The 18,983-nt window shown below is 38.0% G+C and overlaps 1 protein-coding gene across 1 annotated transcript; it reads right to left on the bottom strand.

Moving 5' to 3' along the window:
* Positions 1-2,840: 2,840 nt before the first annotated feature.
* On the bottom strand, positions 2,841-12,478 carry LOC131304826 (probable phospholipid-transporting ATPase 8). Its single transcript, XM_058332247.1, has 11 exons — positions 11,363-12,478; positions 8,471-9,819; positions 6,739-6,849; positions 6,378-6,654; positions 5,903-5,991; positions 5,702-5,810; positions 5,422-5,631; positions 5,175-5,300; positions 4,788-4,886; positions 4,254-4,445; positions 2,841-3,671 (listed from the first exon to the last, which is right to left on the bottom strand). The coding sequence occupies exons 1-11, from the start codon at positions 11,753-11,755 to the stop codon at positions 3,078-3,080; spliced, it is 3,549 nt and encodes a 1,182-aa protein (XP_058188230.1). The 5' UTR covers positions 11,756-12,478; the 3' UTR covers positions 2,841-3,077.
* Positions 12,479-18,983: the final 6,505 nt, after the last annotated feature.

Genomic DNA, 18,983 nt, shown 5'->3' with positions numbered 1-18,983 from the left:
ACGTACGTGCACAATTAAACTAGCTAGAATCCTACTCCTATTATTTAGTATTAAGTTATCTTTTTCCAACAACCCAATTTCTTTCTTTTTTTCCAATAAGTAAACCAGCAAAACTGATAGTCTGATACGTACTCTCTCCGTTTCTAAATGATCAAGAGTACTCTTTTTCCGACATACAAAATCTATGATGTTTCAAATAATTTCATAACTTTTGTCTAATAAAACTAATTAAGATCTATCCAACAGAGTTCTTTTCAGGTCTGGACTTCTTACAGTCCGGACCGTCCGGACCTCTCATTTTCCGATCGATTTCCCATGATCCGAGCCGCTCAATGTGATCAGAATGTGATTTTAAGGGTACCCGTGAGAAATCAGCAAAAAAAAAAATCGGGAAGGGCTTGATCCGAATAGTTTTTTATTGAATGGTTCAGTAAAAAATGCTCGGATCAAGCGCTTCCCGATCTTTCTTTTTTTCTGATTTCTCTCAAGTGCCTTTAAAATCACGTTCCGAACACATTGAGCGGTTCGGATCATCGCAAATCGATCGGGAAATGGGAGGTCCGGACAGTATGGACCGTAAGAGGTGTGGACCTGAAAATAATTGCTATCCAACAATATTTATATTGTGCATATATAAAATATTATAAAGAATTGAAAGATATCAACATTTTATTGAGAGCTCCGAAATAGTATTGAAAGTAGAATCTCATTTAGGAACGGAGAGAGTACTTTTTTGGAAAGTAAGAAATTCGAAAGATAAATAAGAGGAAGACATGCAACACAAAAGTAAAGCTACAATGAAATAGAATTAATCATCAGGGAAACTAGCTAGCTAGCTACAACACCCAGGCCACTCCAAGATTTCCCTCCTTAGAGCAAGTTTATCAGTGGAAATGCATATTACATTGTGAACAGTTCACAATTCTATTTTACCTATCAACTTTTTATTTCACAACTACTCCAATACTATCTATTTTACCTACCACCAATTAAAATATACATTTCTCACTCTTTCCCTATTATATTTATCATTTTTTTTATTTCCCCAACTGGCCAATTGCAGAGAAGAAGGAGGGAGGAGAGAGAAGAAAATAATTTTTTATCCTTAGCTAGTGAATATAGTTGTTAGGTAGAAATAACTATCAACTGTTTAAAAAGGAAAAATAGAGTCATGTTTGCTGAAGCTGCTGCAAGGTTATTTTGGCGCCTTAATGAGGTAAAATAGCTACAAATGTTGGTTTTGCTAAGCTGATAAACTTGCTCTTACAAGCGCTATTGATCACATGAAGAAGATTAACCAATCTGTGTTTGTCATTTGCGGAATCGGGATATGGGTTAATAATAACAAGAACTAGACTAGCTTGTCTACAGCGGCGGTCCAAGTGATCGCAACCGTCAGATAGTAGTTTTAATGGTTGAGATTTAAAAAATGAAATTCCAGGGAAAAAGTTTTTCAAAGTTTGGACCGTTGTATGCAAAGATGATCGGTTGTGATTGAACTGAAGAGACTCTCTACAGTTGGACTACAAAGAATCCGCGTCCAAACAAAAGATGGAAAAAATATTCGAGTTGGTAAATATTAATCTTGGAAGACCTCTATTTACCAGATCCGGGATGCTACTGAGCAATTCTCTACCGAGCGGATGCAGAACGGCTAATCCGGCTGTTCATCTCGGCATGAACGGCTCTAATCGAATCTGAATGCATATAAATTTAAATCGTCCATTGCTCGGTTAAAATCCGAATCGTCAATCACCGAGATGTGTAGCCCTAGCCAGCCAAGAAGAAGCCCTTTTTTTAAACCACAGAACGCTGTGAAGACAATAAACTGTGTAGTCATCGTTTCGTATGTACTTGTATTTTTTTTTTCAAAAATAAAAAATAAATAGGAGTAAAAGTTTAGATTGTTTGTGGGCCCACTAAGTGATGTCATCTTTCTTATCTTTATCTTATAGATGTGGATCCACTACCCAACGGGGTTGGTGTTAGGTTGAAAGTATTTTTTTCCTTTCGCAATTTCACTCCAAGACTAATGCCATCATGCAAGTCAAGATATTACTCATAACCAATTAGGATTGGCTCGGTTGGTTAGGACTCTTGCATCTCAGGAGTAGGTCAAGAATTCGAGTCTTTTTCACCTGCGTGTAGGTTATTTCTTGCATTGGTTGAGTCATAGGATTGATAGTCTTGTATCCCAAGTTTGTACTTTGTATATCTATAATATCATAGTATCTTCTAACGACGATTGACAAAAAAGAAGTCAAGAGGTTACTCGTGATTTTCATCATTATGTTGAAAAGATGACATAAAATCAGGAAAGTAACTTGTAGCGGGCCCCTTTAACGGATTTGGCCGAACTCACTTTGAATGTCAATTCTTCTTCCATTGCCATATTTTTCATCAATATTTGGACAAAACCAATTTAGGGCAGAAAACCCAAGAGAAATTCTTCCGGTGCATTCTCATTAGGGCAATTTTTCAATGGAAAGTAGGTGTATATCCATACAGACAAAAAATGAACCAACCAAAACAGCCTAACGATTTAACGTTGTCACTGAGGCAATTGGGAATCCTAAAATCCGAATTCACATTAAAAAATCCAAAAGTCTTGTGTTTGACTCATGCAGACATCGATTTGTCGTATCCATTCCTTCATCGCGCAGCCATTGACAACAAAAAAGAAAAAAGACAAACCATTTTTCCCGAAAATGTTATGGTGAAATGCCTTCTTATAAGTTCTTGCTTTGGATCATTTTAATCATTGTGAACTTGTTTCAATAATTAACGAATTCTTTTCTTTCGCGGATAAAAAAGAATAGACTATAAGATGCAATGGACGGTTGAAACAATAAATCGAGCCAATTTTCTTCTTCCAGGAACAACAAAAACTGAAACATTGAAAGGCACATGATGTATGTCCTAATACCTATGCTTCACCTTGCAAAACTACATATATTTGTACTATAGACCTATTTGTTCAAATGCTACTTCAACATGTACATGGAACAAAACAAGAAAAACGAAAGAAAAGAAAAGAAAAAAAAAAACTAATCACATAACGGAAAATGTACTCTGTTTCATAACTCCCGACGACTTAATCTCTCCGTCAGATGAAATATTTTGTCCTCCAACCGCGCAGGTAACTCACTAGAAATCTGAGTCTCCGAACCCTCCAAACGTCTGATTTGAATGATGTCATGGTACATAGGTCGAAACCGAGTTTGGAAAGCTCTATATGAAAAGTAAGGAAGCAGAGTGGAAACGACGACGAGAAGGGTCACAAGCCAATAGAAAGGACTAGGAGCACAAGCTTCCACTAGAACCTGATACGCTGTAGTAGATACCGTTGGATTGAGGGAACCATAGATGACTAAAAATGCATACCAAAAGGCAATGCTGCCCCAAATGAAAAGATGTTGGATCCAAGTGAAGTAGTTAATGGAAAGGGCCATTTGGCAGTTGACAGTCCACACCACGGAAGTGTACATGGTAGCACCGAGGACTTGGTAGTCAACTGGTTGACCGTCTTTTCGGAAGGCCTGGGGAATGGAGGAGTTGGAAGTGAAGAAGAAGATGATCATGGAACTGATAAACCCATTGCACATCCAGCCAAGTATGCGGGGCCAACTGAAGAGGATGTTCTGTACTCCCTCTTGATACAGCATAGGATACTGCAAAACAAAATAAAAAGTAGGATTATTCACCAAAACGACAACAACAACAATAACAAGAACAGCAGAAACATGAAAGTAGGATCAATGAATGGCATTTCTCATTTAAAAGTCAAAGAAAGGAGGTGGGAAACTGTCAATAGATAGAAAAGAGATAAACAACTCAAGTTTGGTCATGCTTAATTTTTCAGTACAATCACTTTTGATTATTGTGGCATGCCAGTTGTTGAATCAAATGTCATTTTTTCAAACAAGGACCAACTAGAACAGTTACAGTGACACGGTAATGGCCATTTGGTTTTACTACACTAGGTCTGGCATTAAACAGCCTGCATCATTTACAGAATGGGAACCCAACAGTGTTTCACCATCACGATACAGATACTAAAGTTATGTATCAGTTTTGGTAGCATAGATAGTTTCAAGTTATAGGTTTATTTAAGAGGCTGTTTGATGCCACAACATTCTTTTTGATCCAGAGAGATTGTTTCCTCGTGAATCCTTGTATAGGTTACACGAATCCTAGTTTTCATTTTCTATAAAATATGCGTCATAGATGAAAGGAAGAGAAAAAACTTTCACCTTGAGGCAAAGTCGCGCAGAAACATCCTGATCGAACACACCTAGAGCAATCACAGGAAGTGAAGTGAAGAAGACGTTGTAGAATGACATGTACCAGTCATTATATGCAGGTTGGCCAGAGAAGGAAGCATAGGCCTCGAACCAAAAAAGTGTAAAGCCAAATGCTATGTTCTTATAGAAGAAGTAGCATATCTGCATTCATTGAGGGATTAGAAGAAAAAGATCAACTAGGATGAAACAACTGGTATATATAGTGATTTGACTCTCATTATCCCCAGATGTAGCAAAGCATGACATGATTTGGCAAACTTTCTATCTATCAACATTCAACAAGCACAATTCAATGTCTTATAGATGGAATTGTCGAAATGGGAAGATAGACAGGCTCTGTATCTATTTTTTTTATGTCAGAGAATTCTTATTAAGAGAAGTTAAGCGGCAAAAGATAAAACATGGCCACATCCAGTAGACAAGCTTCGTGAGCCTATTTTGCTATTTCCAATGACAGGTAAAGACACATGGAGGCTCAATTACCATCATTGATATTCGCCTGTAACACCAATGGCCATGTACCAACAACAGTCGTTCAAGAAAACGGAATTGACCTATTGAATAATCACTTGCCATCACAGCCTGTCAACCACAAACAAAAGAAAAGGAGTCAACAAGACAAAATATTCTTACCCTTCAACTATTACTTCTGACGAGAAATGGAAAATAAAAGAGCAGGGCCCATGGACATATTATCCGCAGGTTGCAATAAGAACAAACAATGATGTGTGACCATACATGAGTTTATTCTCCAATTATTACCACAAATGTTAAAACTAAAGAAAAAATAAAATGTCTACGCTTCTGCGAGATTCAAATCACGCTGTATCACATTAGCTCATTCAAAGAGTTCATATAGAAAAGACCAACCTGCATCCCCTCAACACCACTAATGCCAACTCCAATATCAGCCTCTTGAAGCATGCCAACGTCATTTGCCCCATCGCCAACTGCTAATGTTGTCTTACCAGTTCCCCTTTTCACCAATCTCGTAACCTGCATACCTTCAGTGGTTTTATCAGATTACTTTGATGGCAGTTACAACAGAATGACTTTTCTTTGAGAAAAATACAAATAAAAAATCTCCAAATACCGTTCAGCAAGATGAAAAACTTACAAGCGCTTTCTGTTTGGGTGACGAGCGACAGCAAATAACAGAAGCACATTTAGTGGCAAGCTTCAAGAATGAGTTCTCTAGATTCTTGTTGAGAGCATAAGCTAAGGACTTGCCATCGATTATCAAAGCAAATGAGACAGAACGTTCTTTAACCGAACCAACTTGATCTAGTCCTTCTCTTATTTGTTCTTGTACACTTTGAATTGAAGCCTAAAGAATCATATTTCCACAATTTCAATACCAGGAGCGACTGTTGCTTAATTGAGTACAAATCCTTTACCTTATCAATGGCTTCCTTGTCCCCTTGTTTTTCCAATGCTTTTATATCTGGCTCATCTAGTGTGATCACTATCTGCTTCATTTCTTGTCTTAATAAGCTACAAGCATATCTGTTAGAAACACCACAGTTATTATATGCAATTGCAGGTGAGGAAGAAAAGAAGACGACGAAAACGTGTCCATGTAACACTTCTCACCATACCCAATATTAATTGCAGTTTCCATTTTGTCGCCAGTTAAGACCCATATCTTAATCCCGGCCTTTGCTAGCTTGTCAATGCACTCGGGAACCTATACAAATGGAGATCAGTACTAGATCAAAATTTCATTACCCATTACCTCCTAATTATTCAGGCTCAATTCAAAGTGTCAATAGAATTGTGCCATGTGCAACGTGTGTGAACTTTACTAACATCTTGTCATCTTTACCCTTTCATTTATAAATTAGTAAGCTATCCATTTTTTTAACTCAGAACAATCCTCCACTTTCTCTCTCTCGTTTAACGTCTAAAGATGAACATAGAAAAGGTTAGGGCAGAAGAAATAGAGTGTAGGCTTATATAAGAGTACATATAGTAAAAGTACAGCTCCAGTTAACAGACAAAGTGCAGAACTCAAAACTGTTTAAAGCATATAAAACTAAGCAAGGAACATATAAAAGCAACTCCACTACATACCCCTTTTTGCAGTTTGTCCTCAACAGCTGTAGCACCAAGGAGAATTAAATTTCTTTCAATCTTATCAGCTGCAGCATCCACCAATGCATCTCGGTCTTCACTGACGGAAGTTTTGGCCTTTATGAACTCTTCTTCCCATTGTCTGTACTCTTCTTCACTTAAAACACGGTATGCAACTACCAACGTACGTAAACCTGCCTCAGCGTAGTTTTTGATATGGTCCCTGGTCTCAGCCTCAAATAATCGTCCTTTTTCCGAGAGCCTTTCAAACATTACACTGAATTTATGTAGACAAAACATGAATTCAATATTGATGACTTAATACAGGAAGTATAGACAAGGTGTTCAATAGGAATCAAACCTATCAGCACCCTTGCAAAGGAGTAACAGTTGATTCTCCGGATTCCTTACAATTACAGACATTCTTTTACGAGCGCTACTGAACTCTAAGACTTGAAGAAGCTGGTAAGACCTGAAATGAAAACCTAGTCCCCTCAATTGCAACTAAAAATATGACAAGAAAATTAAAATAAATCTTAAAAAATGAAATAGACGGGTCACAGACCAATGAAGAAATAGAACGTTATACGAGAAGATGCCTTGCTTATTGGTTGCACCTCATTTAGCCTCAATTGTATTAGTTTTGAGTTTGTATGCCACAATAAGCAGTTTTTCCCTTGAGAAAACCATTGGAATGGTCCAAGAAGGATGCGCATTTCTAATGTCTATAAATAGTCACCTCTCGGAATTCAGAATCTCAGATTATCAAACAAAGAGATTAAGCCACCTATCCCTCAGCATGAGATACTGTGCACAGCTGAATTGGCCCTGCGGTTTGATCCTCCTATGTAAGGAGGCCTTTCTGATGCAATATGCATGAAGATACTGTGACAAGCTCAGAAGCCTTCTACCGCAACTCTCTACGTCTAAGATCTTATCTGCTATCACCTCCTTCACTTTTGGGTGGTCCTTCTCACGTGCTTACCATCTCCCCAGAAGAGTCCAATCTGTCCACCTCGAGGCCAACCTCCACACCGACAGAAATACTCATTTATAGAGTTCCCCACCATACTTTGACAATAAAAAATAAAACATCAAATGCCCCTTCCTGTTTTCTTGACATGCATTGACAAGAGGATTGAAGATGTGGCGTGCTCACATTTTGTTGCTCATCACACCACGAACGTCATGTTCATAGATGTAAAGTTTTAGACACTGTAGTTACTCTTTGATTTCAAAGACTTCTATCAACTATTAAAAACTTGCACAAATACCTGCATAATATAACAGTTGTAACGAAAGGTGTTGCAGAATGCAAACATGATATAAATGCCACCAAACGGTCATAGGCACTTCCTGCGTTTTTTTCCTCATCTTTTCCTCATTAAGGTAATAAACAACAGAGAGAGAAAGACAGAAATATGTAAAACCCAATCAAAGTGCTAGACTATGGGTGATGCAAATGTCCACAGCCAACAAGGGTCCTCATAAACAAAACTAAGTTATAAATGCATAAATGCAAATAATAATCTCTCATGGCCGGCACCAAGGCTGGCTTTGAATTTTTAGGGGCCCGATGCAAGCTTTTTAAAATGGGGCTTTTATATAATTCACAAATAAAAAATTAAAGTGATAAAAAGATAATTTAAACAAATAATACAAGAATTCAAAACCATAATAATAAAAAGTTGGATAATCATTCTATTAATTTGGCATGTAGTAATGCAGTATTACTTAAACGTCACTTTTTTTGCATTTTTCACAGCAAAAGCAGTAATTAAGCTATCATAGTCAAGTTTAGCTACCATATTTTGGGCCATTTGTTTTGGACTTCCATTTAAATTGGGCCCTGAGTTTTATTGGGCATTTTCCTACTAATTACATCTGTAAACATAATATAATGGGCTAAAAATTTGGGGGCCCCAAAAAAAAGAGGGGGCCCGATGCGGCCATATTCTCGGCGTATGCTCAAAACCGGCCCTGGCTGGCACCTGGAAGTTAGCTGCTATAATCAGTCTTTTGCTTCCTATATTCTCCCAATGTAATGTTCTCCAATATGAAGAATACATGGAATGACTACAGAAAAACCTCACCTGTCAACCTTGTTACCGCTCTCATTGTCCAATTCGTGCAATGAGATGCTCGTTTGTTTTCTTTCAAAGAATTCAAAGCCAAGCTCCCTCGCAGCAATGACAAAGGCAGCTTCATCTGGTGACTCAGCCTCATACGTAATCTCACCTGATTCATTGTCCACATCTGGAATGGCTGTATGACATATTGCCAATACCCGAAAGAACTTTTGTATGAAATCTGAATCAGGTTGATTAACCCACTGCCCATTCATGATACGTTCATCTCTAAAATTGAAACCCTTAATTGACTTCCCCGATTCCACTGAATGACCAGTACTTCCCAGTAAGTCTGAGGAAGTATCGCCAACCCCTTTTCTCATTGTCAGCGCTCTCTCCACTTCTGTCATGCCACGGCCATAAGCAATGCCCGCAATTGCACATTTAACAAACTCCATAGAGTTGCACGTCAAAGTACCTGTTTTGTCAGACAGTATAGTATTCACTTGACCTAGTTCCTCATTCAGGTTAGAAGTCCGTGCATGCGCAGGTCGATCAGTTTCCTCATCATACATCTCCTGATCTTGATTGATGAATATACTCTGCAAAACCTTTACAATCTCAATGGATACATACAGCGATATCGGTATTAAATACCCATACAACAAAAGGCCCGTCAAAAAATGAAGAAATGCAGCCAGTGAAGCTCTTTTGGGGTCATATAACACTTTTGTATCATCTGGCCGAAGATACCACCTTCGAAGCTTTCCCCGACGAATGTCTTTCTTAGTTTCAACTCCAAAAACAAAAGACCCGACAACAGAAACCAAAATAAGTACACTGAAAAGGATGTATACAATCTTATCCATCCTCCTCTCAATCTTACTCCTTTTAGAAGGAGGATCTGTTGCATTTTGCATCACTTTCGTGTCATGCCCAGTAAACACAACAACTCCATAAATATAATCTGTATTCCGGAGTTTAGAATCTCTTAGAAGAATCTGCTGTAGGGAAAGCGCGAGTTCTTGACCATTATAGCACAATGATCCGACAAAGGAATACAGATCTTCATTTGGGTCCTCACACTTGATCACTGCCTTGAGATTCTGCAAAGAAGTTTCATCACGTAGAGGGGCTGTGACATCCAACGAATGTTTCAACTTCAGATTAGTCTCTCCATCAAGGTTCATGGTTTCAACGTAACAAACTCCATCCTCGTAGCTAGATGAAAGCAAAAGCAAATCAGCAGGGAAATATTGATCCTTGTAAACCTTAACAAGATCACCAACACGTAGTTTCTTCCATCTGGTGTCAGTGAAAGAACCACTCTTACTATCAAATACTTTGACCTTTCGGTTGTTGGCCTCTATGTCCTGAAACAATTGGAAATTATCATTATACTTGAACATTAAAGGTGCAATTTTTAGCTAACTTAACACAAGTCAGGGAGAAATTTCAAAAGGAGTGAAATAAGCCAAACAAGCATTAGACAATGCCAGGAAAACAAAAGGATTACGATTCCAGTCGTGAGGAAAAAAGCAGGGAAGCAGGAAAGTAACAGTTAGCAAAATAAGACTTATCCTTTTTCAGTGGTATTAATGAACTAACTCCAGCATACCTTACAAAAGCAAACATAACTCAAACCGTACTAGTTTCATCGGTCGTTTACAAGATCCTCAAGAAAGAAGTTCACTTTTCAGTCCTCAAATCATACGAGCAGCCTCAGCTGATGATGCAGGAACATAACAATACAATGGCCACATTTTAAGTACCTGAGACTTCTTTTCTGGGTCAAGACATCGCCCTAAATTACATGGAGAGAAGTGCATATTGGACTTTCTATGAATCAGAGACATCCAAGCAATAGGGCTTCTATAACAGACTAGCCTATGTAGGCAGTTATACTTTGCCGTAGGCCCCTCACAGATGCAACCTATTAACAATTTGTACACCTATTAGATTTTCAACTGCCAAATTAAGCACATTCCGAAACCAATTTTTTAACACTTCTCTTCAGAAGCAGAGTTTCAGTGTTAGATTTCAAAAAGGCAGCCAATGAGTGTGGATTAGTGAAGAACAAGTCCATTTTGTCCATCCCCAAAATCCAGCATAAGACATACATAAAGTGAATTTAAGTCAATGCACATAGGATGCGAAACAAGTGACAGAGTTTATTTCGTAGACATAAGATGTCAAATGATTAAGGATTAAATACGGACATATCCAGCTGATCCATTCAAAATGGCAGTGCACAAAAGTAGATTCTCTGAAACCATATGGTCCATACTTATTTTTTCCAGATGGTGGAAGCCATGATCTTCCATTTGTGTCAATGTTCCAGCAGCAGCTAGTCCTATGCTCTATCAACTATGCCAGTACACACTAGAAGCTGAAAGCAGTAGCTTTCAGATACATTAGCCATGAGTTCCAGCAAACACAAACAAATTAGTAAGTTGACTACTATAAATTTGCCACATAATCTTCCTGATAATCGTGGCAATACCAATCATGCATCAAGTGGTATCGCTGATGTTGTTAGTAACGACAAATTTCCTTTTATTTATAAGACTTTGTCAGTTTATCTTTTCAACAAGGGTTGTGGAGTGTTGATGATTGATACTTCTTATACATATATTTCTTTCCACCTTCGCTATTACTCAATGTGAGGTTAAACAGCCAGCATCTTGCTAAACTATATTTTTTCTCTTTCATAACTGAATGGTTTTGTTGAACAAAACCCCTAACAACTATCAAAATGAATAAGGATCAAGCATCATAGATTCATAGCATAACCAAATTCATCAATGAAATTCTTCCACAAAAACTAAATCAGATGACATAATGCGAGCCATCTAATACAACTTAAGAGACCAAAAGCATCCAAATTGAAATGTGAAAGCAAATTAAAAATACTACCTGCTTTCTACGCCTCCAATCTTCCACGGCTTCCTTCACCATCGTAGCTCCAATCACCACCATCAAAGGCGCAAGAACGCTGATAGGCGAGTACGGAGCCAACGGACTAAACGAAACACAAGCCACCACAAGAAAGTACATGTTTGCAACCCGTCTAAATTGCTCAAACAACGCCTTGGGGATAAAATTCCAGGCTGTATACTTCGTAGTGGAAACATAATTACCGCCGTAGTTTAGCTGAACAGCCGCCGGATTTTCCAGATCATTGCAATACACAACCCTCGAATAACCCTTTTTCCCAATTTGTCTATGCTCATCTCTAAACGGAGACCGTAAACAAGAGAAAGAATACAACTTGCTAAGATGAATCCCTCTCCTTCTACTACCCGGCATTTTCGCATTCAATTCACAGCTAGCTTCTCCCAATAGAGAATTGGAAATATATTCAACTACCCAAAATTGTCATTGCCATTGACATTTTTCTTTGCCACTTCATTCAAAAAACCTCACTAGATCATGTAAATGTGCGTGATTTTTCCCAATAAAGAAACAAACATTGATCTACAATAATTTCACTACCATATAAAATATATCCTCAATTGAAAGATCATCAAAAGTTCAAAACAATCTAAAGAGCAATAGACAACAGAACTTGCTAAACACATGGCATTTGTGTCGAAAGATGGAAACTTTTGGTACAAAAGCATTACATCAATCTTAATCACGGATCTGATTCGAACTCAAAATCAAGGGAAATTGTATCCCAAACTTCGTATCTCAACTAAAATGAGCTGTAAAACAAACTCCAAACCCGAGAAACTGTTAATCATGGATTCATTACTTTAACCTCAAGTTCTAGAGAATTTCTTCCTTGTGAGTTTTTCCAGCACTGGTCGGCGTGACAATGAGGTCTGTACAAAAAGAACGTGCCTGTACGTAACTATTCTTGTACTGTATGTGTGTATGTATATGTGAGAGAGACGGAAATGGAGATTGGGAAAGGAGGCAGGTAGGGAGAAGGTGTGAGTGACTGTGAGTTCTAGAGAGAGAGAGAGAGAGAGAGAGGGGACGTATTAGCTTCTTATCTTTGAGTCTTTGTCGTTTTGACGAAGCAAAGAAAAAGGAGAAATGTTAGCGGAGCAAGTAATTATGGCCTGGACAAATTTCACTTTTATTCCCTCAACTATTCAGCTTCTGTCTAATTCATCCTTCATCTATCAATTAACTCTGTTGTGTTCTTAAAATTTTCAAATTGGTATTTTCTTATATCCCAGGTTCCCAGGTGTCCGAGCTGCACATTGACTAATTTATCAACTTCGTCTAAATTTGATATTCACTTGTTCCAATTTTGTGTTCCTATCTATTTACTGGACGAAAGTCGCTGTTCTTTGTAAAATACTAAAAAATATTATTATTCTCAATTATAAAAAAAATATTACTAATCAAAAACTCATACTTTTTTGTAGGCACACTGCTCTTTTGGTTGTTTCTTTTAAAATTGAAGAATAATGTCCTTAACTATTTTTTTTATAAAAAAAATTCTTAATACGTTGTCTACATATAAACGCTACTTATTTACAGCCTCATAGTTGACAACAAATTTTTGGCATTAACCATAAGACTGAATGACGATAATGAGCCTCAATGTCGTCCCCATCTCAATTTTGACCCGGGTAGCAGAACTTTCGTCTTCGTTCAGTAAGCAGATTCAAAATCCAAAACAAGACTAAAAAGATATCGACTTGAAAACTTCAAGGACTTAATAGGCATGCTTGACCAATTAAACATGAAAGTAGAAAGGAGCTTAATAGTTAGAGGGGTAGAAGTGAAATTTAGCCTTGCAGAGCCCCCATTCGCGGGCCTTTTGTTTCGTTTCTCTGACACATAAAGTGGCCATTTTTAGTTGGAAAGTTCAACGACCCGAGCGAAAAGCCACATGGCAGATTCCGATCCTTACACGTGGCGGATGATTTATGACAGTCAATCGTCGGTGCACGATGGGGGTTGGGGTCTACTGTACGACGTCGTTTTTTTTTTTTGAAAAAAAAAGGACTCTTATCTCATCAGTGGGAGACGCTGGACAAAAGCCCGAGGTCGGTCCGGTTAGTTGGTTTGTTTGTTTTTCATACAATTAACAAGTGTTTGAGTTTTTTAATTAGGCCGTAAGAATTTTTTTTTCATAAATTCTCTAGTCTCGACGTAATATTTGATCGAAGCAGTGAATAAATTAGTCGATTATGCGTAAACTTACCCGCACCCGCTGACTCCTCACGTCAAAGTTCGAACCAAATAATACGCTAGACAGAAGTCGCTTTGGTCGGGCCACCTGATAAAATGCGTCTTTTTTTCTTTTCGTGTATCACATGCTTTGTGGGCCCGTTGATGATGATATTTGGGGAATTGGAAGATGCCAACATCTTGTCATAGAACAGTACAGAACGACCAATCTGATCACTCATCTAAGCAATAGATGTCTCGAATCTTAACCGAATAATGTATGATTCAAATTTATATGCACTCAGATTTAAATCCGAACCGTTTGTGCCTAAATAAATAGTCAAATCAGCTGTTCTACACCCCGCGACAGAGAGCTACCCGACATTATCCTTGGATTGTGGGGTTGCTGCTGTAGAAAATCCAACCAACAGCTCGAGGCAAGCCAGAGGAATATTCAATAGGATGTGCGCGGCTCTGTTTCGACGTGTTATAAGATAAATTATCAACCATCTCACATCTATCGAGCTGGTTGAGAAGGTTGAGACTCAGGTGTCAGATTTATGAAACTGGAACTGGGCCATAAGCTATTTGGCAAAGGCGTCGTTTGTGGTGGATTCATTCTTTCAATCTGCGATAGCATGAGCTCAAGTTGGTGCGCCGGACTGAAAGTTGCTCTTCTCCCTTGCCTCTCCCCTTGGCTCCGTTCCAGAACACCTTCTTAAAAAATAAGTACTTATTTCATATTTTCAAATTCAAAAATAATGTAAATAAAAAATAATTTTTTAATTTTTTTTGCACCGTATTAAAGATCTCAATGAGATCTATCAAACAATATCCATAGTGATAGGAAAATTATTTGCGTAAACACATGATTTTTAAGTTTGAAATTGCCTTCTTAAAAAATAAGTTCTTATTTGGGTTTCTGGAACCCGCCGTCTCTCCGCCCACCTTCATGAGTGTGATTGATGGGTCAGACTCCGGCATTTGTTTCCATGCAGCTTTTTATTTTTTGTTGTTTTGTTTTGTTGCTTTAGTTTATTGTTTATTGTATTTCTGGACCGGTAGTGTCCGTTTTTATTGTAATGTTTTTTTATATAGAATACCAGCATTTTCTGATTGGTAAAAAAAAGAAGATAAAGGTGCAGTTACATAGAAACCCCCTCATCTGTACGTTTTGGATACAAACACCTTCTAACCTTTAAAACGCCTAAAAGCACCCCCTCATTTGCTGAAAATTAAAAAATCGGGGATGCTGTTAACGGAATGAATGAAATGACAAATATACCTTTCTTATATTACACAGAGCAAAACTCATCTCCCTCATCTCATCTCATCTCATCTCCCTCCATGTCCTGCTCCTTTTGCAGAGAGAGCATCTTCCTCCCTGTCCTTCTCAAAGGAAGCTTCCACATCCTCCCACCAAACCACTGTCCCTCTCGAATCCACCCCTCTCCTCGCCAAATCCCAACCCCACCCCCTCTTTCCTCCAACCCCAAGACCTTCGTCATTTTCATTGCCATCGTCGCATCAGCATCCTTGACCTCCCCTACTCCTTCAAGTGTACCGGATGGCTCCTCGGCCTCATCACCCTCTCTGCCATCACCCTCCCAACCTACCACTGCATGATGCTTGTTGTCCACTCCCAAAAGAAGCTTGAACAATTGGGACAATTTTTCAAAATATCCTTCTTCGGTGACTTGGGTTTTATCATGTGTGGCCCCGTCGGTAGGTTTAGCGTGGACGTGATGATCATGCTCTCCCAAGCTGGGTTCTATATCAGCTACCTTGTATTTATAGCTAACACCTTGACGTATGTCTTCAATTGTTTGACGAAATTGCCTAATGGAAATTTTTTGGGGTTGTCGTTGAAAGCTGTTTATGTATGGGGGCTTTTTCTGTTTCAATCGGGGAAGAAATAAAATGTATTATCACTACGAATTTGGGGTTGGGGTTGTTGAGCAATCTGGTGCAGTTGGGTTTGCAGTTTATACTTATATGATGAAACGATGTCGGCAACTACTTTTATTTAAGAGCAATTGTGAAACAAGGTATTTGTGACTTGTGTTATGTAGCTTCTTAGATCATAAATGGATTATTTGGTTTTGTTTCTCCTTGCCTTTTTGCGATTTTATACTAAAAGTGTGTTTCATCTGAAAATTTATCCTTGCTACTGAGTACAAGTGATTTCTTTTCAAAGAACAGGTTGTTCCATGTTTCATGTTTGGATTGCGAATTATAGTAGGTGTTTACCCAACAGAATGTGCAATTTTTTCATTTCGTTTGGGTTGGGTGTGGTTGTGTATCGTTTGAAGGGATTGGGATGGTTTTGCCGTTGAATCGGAGAAGAAAGACACGAAAGAGTTTGGGAAATTCTGGGTTTATCTATTTTGCCAGCTTCCATGGAGTTGTGGATTTGTTTGTGTTGTTAGCTTCCATGGCTGTCGTAGGAGAGAGAGAGAGAGAGAGAGAGAGAGAGAGAGAGAGAGAGAGAGAGTGTGTGTTAAGGGCATTTTTGTCTAAAAATGCCAAAACTAATGTCATGTGCCCTTGCAACAAACGGTTCTGAAACGGAAGGGTGTCCCCTGGGTAACGGTAATACATGAGGGGGTGCTTTTGGGTGTTTTTAGAGGTTAGGGAGTGTTCATGTCCAAAACGTATAGATGAGGGGATCTTCGTGTAATTTCACCAAAGATAAATTCTCAATTAATTTGTAAAATGACGAATTGGTTATTTTTATCCGTAACCAATTTTGTACAAAGTAAAAAATAAATGGGTCGGTTAGATTTTTAAGCAGTTTCAAACTACTCTCTCCGTCCCTAAATAAGTGTTCGGCGCGTAAAACTAGGCCTTCAAAAATATGTATTTGTTTTGTTAAAAAAATTAATTTTTTTTTGCAAATCAATAGATAACAATGAGTTCTATTAGATTGTGAAAAAAAATTAAATTTTTAATAAAAAATATGCATATTTTGTAAAGCCTAGTTTTGCGCGCCGGACACTTATTTAGGGACGGAGGGAGTATGAATTAAGGCGGGTTGGGTGGGTGACAAATTTCAAAAGGGAAGAAAGAAGTTTAAATAGTTTTTAAAAAAGGAGAGTGATTTTGCCACTCACCTTTTTGTTAAGTCACTTTTATTTGTATCTTTATTAGATGATTTGTTTTGTGAGAAAAGAGAAGTGACATTAACAAAAATGAGAGTGACGAAATCAATTCCCTTAAAAAAACGAAATAACAAGATCAACAAGTGACATTTAAAAAACAGCAAGGAACAACATTTTAGGTAATTGAATAGTAGTATTAGGCAATAAGTTTAACAGCAAAATCAAACCATAATTAATAATTTAGGATTTAACGACAATTTAATTGACATTCTTCAACACACATGTCAGCGATATCTTCCCCAAATGCACGTGGTAGTATGGATTGGGTCGGGTCGGGTCGATTTTGCAGGTTAACAAGTCTTGTGCAAGTGCAATGCAAAATAGAGCGTTGCTCGTCTTCTCGATCGTCTTTCGTATCTCTCGCTTCTGTATCGCCTCGCCCTTCTATATCGCTTCTCTTTTGATGCCAGATTTTTTCTCTTCTGTATCGCCTTTTTTTGTTTTTTTATCAGAGGGGTAATTTTGTCAAGAAAATACTTGGCAGGATATCATCTACGGGCTCAACTTTGTGTAGGACCTATTGGGCCATTGTCATCCCAAGAAGGACCGGCCAAGAAGGAGCCCATTTTTTGTTCTCCCTTGTGTTATACGTTTAAGAAAACAAGTCAATTCAAGTGAACAAGAAAACAAAAACAGAACCCTCAAAGTCAGTTGTTGTCTTTTTCTTTCCCGTATGAAGGGGGTTAGAAAACTACTACAATACAACATATTCTGGGCATCAATGGACTTTGGGGTCCTGAACTTTGTCCACATTAATATTGAGATCCATTATACGAATGAGATTAAAATCAAGGTGAAATTACACGGACACCCCCTCATCTATCTGGTTTGGACACTGACACCCCCTTACCTTTAAAAACGCCCATACACACTCCCTCATCTACTGAAAAGGAAAAAAAACTCAACGCCATTAACAGAATGAACGAAATGTCAAATATACCTTTTGTTATGAAATGGAGCAACAAGCATACGCCACACTTCACTCGATCAGAAATTTCTTTCAACCCTACTCGATCATGGCGCCTTTGTCTCTCTTCCTCTTTCTCTTCAACTTGCATTGTAGATCATGGCTAACCCTAGATTGTGAAGAAAATCTAAGTTTCGAAGAACATCGGATCGTGTACACTGTAGAAAAGCTGTAGATCGTGGCCAACCCTAAATCGTGGCAAACCCTACTTTGGAAGGTATGTTTTACATGTAAAAAAATCTTAGATTTTCTTATTAAATGGCACAAATGTAGATGTATATGTTCATATTATATGATATATGAATACATGCATTAGTGTTTTTGTTTGGGAATAGTAGGGTCTTTTGAAAGTTGTTGTACAGTGGTGACTTCAATAACCTTTAAAAATTGGGGCTTTAGTTGTTTTGCATTTGCTTGTCATCCATTTTGTATTTGAAGTCCTCAAGGGGGCTTTTTCTCCACAACGGCAATAGGAATCAACCCAGTTCTGGGTTTGGTTGGAGTTGTAGCTCTAACCGTGAGAGAGAGAGAGAGATCTGATACAGAGTGAGAGAGGGAATCTCCGATATAATATGGATGGCAATGCTGAGAAATCGGCTAAATCTTTGACATCAAGAATGTGTGAAGAAGAATTAATAGTAAAATAAAGTAAAAAAAAAAACCTATATTTTTATGTAGTTCACCAACTTTGTAGCTGAGAAAATCTTTCCCAATGCATCCAACGAATAATGGAGACTATGGAGTAATAAAATTAGGCGTGTACAGCATGCATTTATACATTTGATTTGTATGTATCACCAATTGCGGCGCGCAGTACCCTCTGACCAAATTAAAATCCTAATAATTAGCAGAAACGCCTATTGTATTGAATCAAACTTCACAAACCAAACGAGAAAATGCCGCTTCATTTGCCTATGCAAGTTTAGAGATATTATTCGGTCCTTTTGACAATTGCTATAGGAGTAGTGGGTCGTAAAACAAAAGAAATTGATTTCTACATTTTTCTAATTGATGCAAACACTCTTTTTCGTCTTTTAGTGGGTGAATTTACGGAACAGCTCCTAAAATTTGTTAAAAAGATGCAAGGATTGTTTGTAAATTCACTTATTAAAAGACAGAAAAAAGAGTGTTTGCATCAATTTCCTTAAAAAAAGAGAGAGGTACTTCTTACTATCTAAGCTCGTCTATAAATCTCCTAAAAATGAAATGGATCGTATGCAGTAGTTTTATTAGAAATACTATGAGAGACTAAAATAAACAATATTTATCGGGTCGT

The sequence above is a fragment of the Rhododendron vialii genome, chromosome 10a, assembly GCF_030253575.1.
Source record: "Rhododendron vialii isolate Sample 1 chromosome 10a, ASM3025357v1".
Classification (NCBI taxonomy): domain Eukaryota; kingdom Viridiplantae; phylum Streptophyta; class Magnoliopsida; order Ericales; family Ericaceae; genus Rhododendron; species Rhododendron vialii.
The sequence above is the reverse complement of the archived record's forward strand: the minus strand, read 5'-3'. Positions and strand labels throughout refer to the sequence as shown.

Coding starts and splice junctions, on each gene's coding strand:
- LOC131304826 (XM_058332247.1), bottom strand. CDS start 11,755: ATGCCGGGTAGTAGAAGGAGAGGGATTCATCTTAGCAAGTTGTATTCT. Junction 9,820..11,362: donor ATTGGAGGCGTAGAAAGCAG/GTAGTATTTTTA, acceptor CAATTGTTTCAG/GACATAGAGGCCAACAACCG. Junction 3,672..4,253: donor CTGCGCGACTTTGCCTCAAG/GTGAAAGTTTTT, acceptor TTTGTTTTGCAG/TATCCTATGCTGTATCAAGA.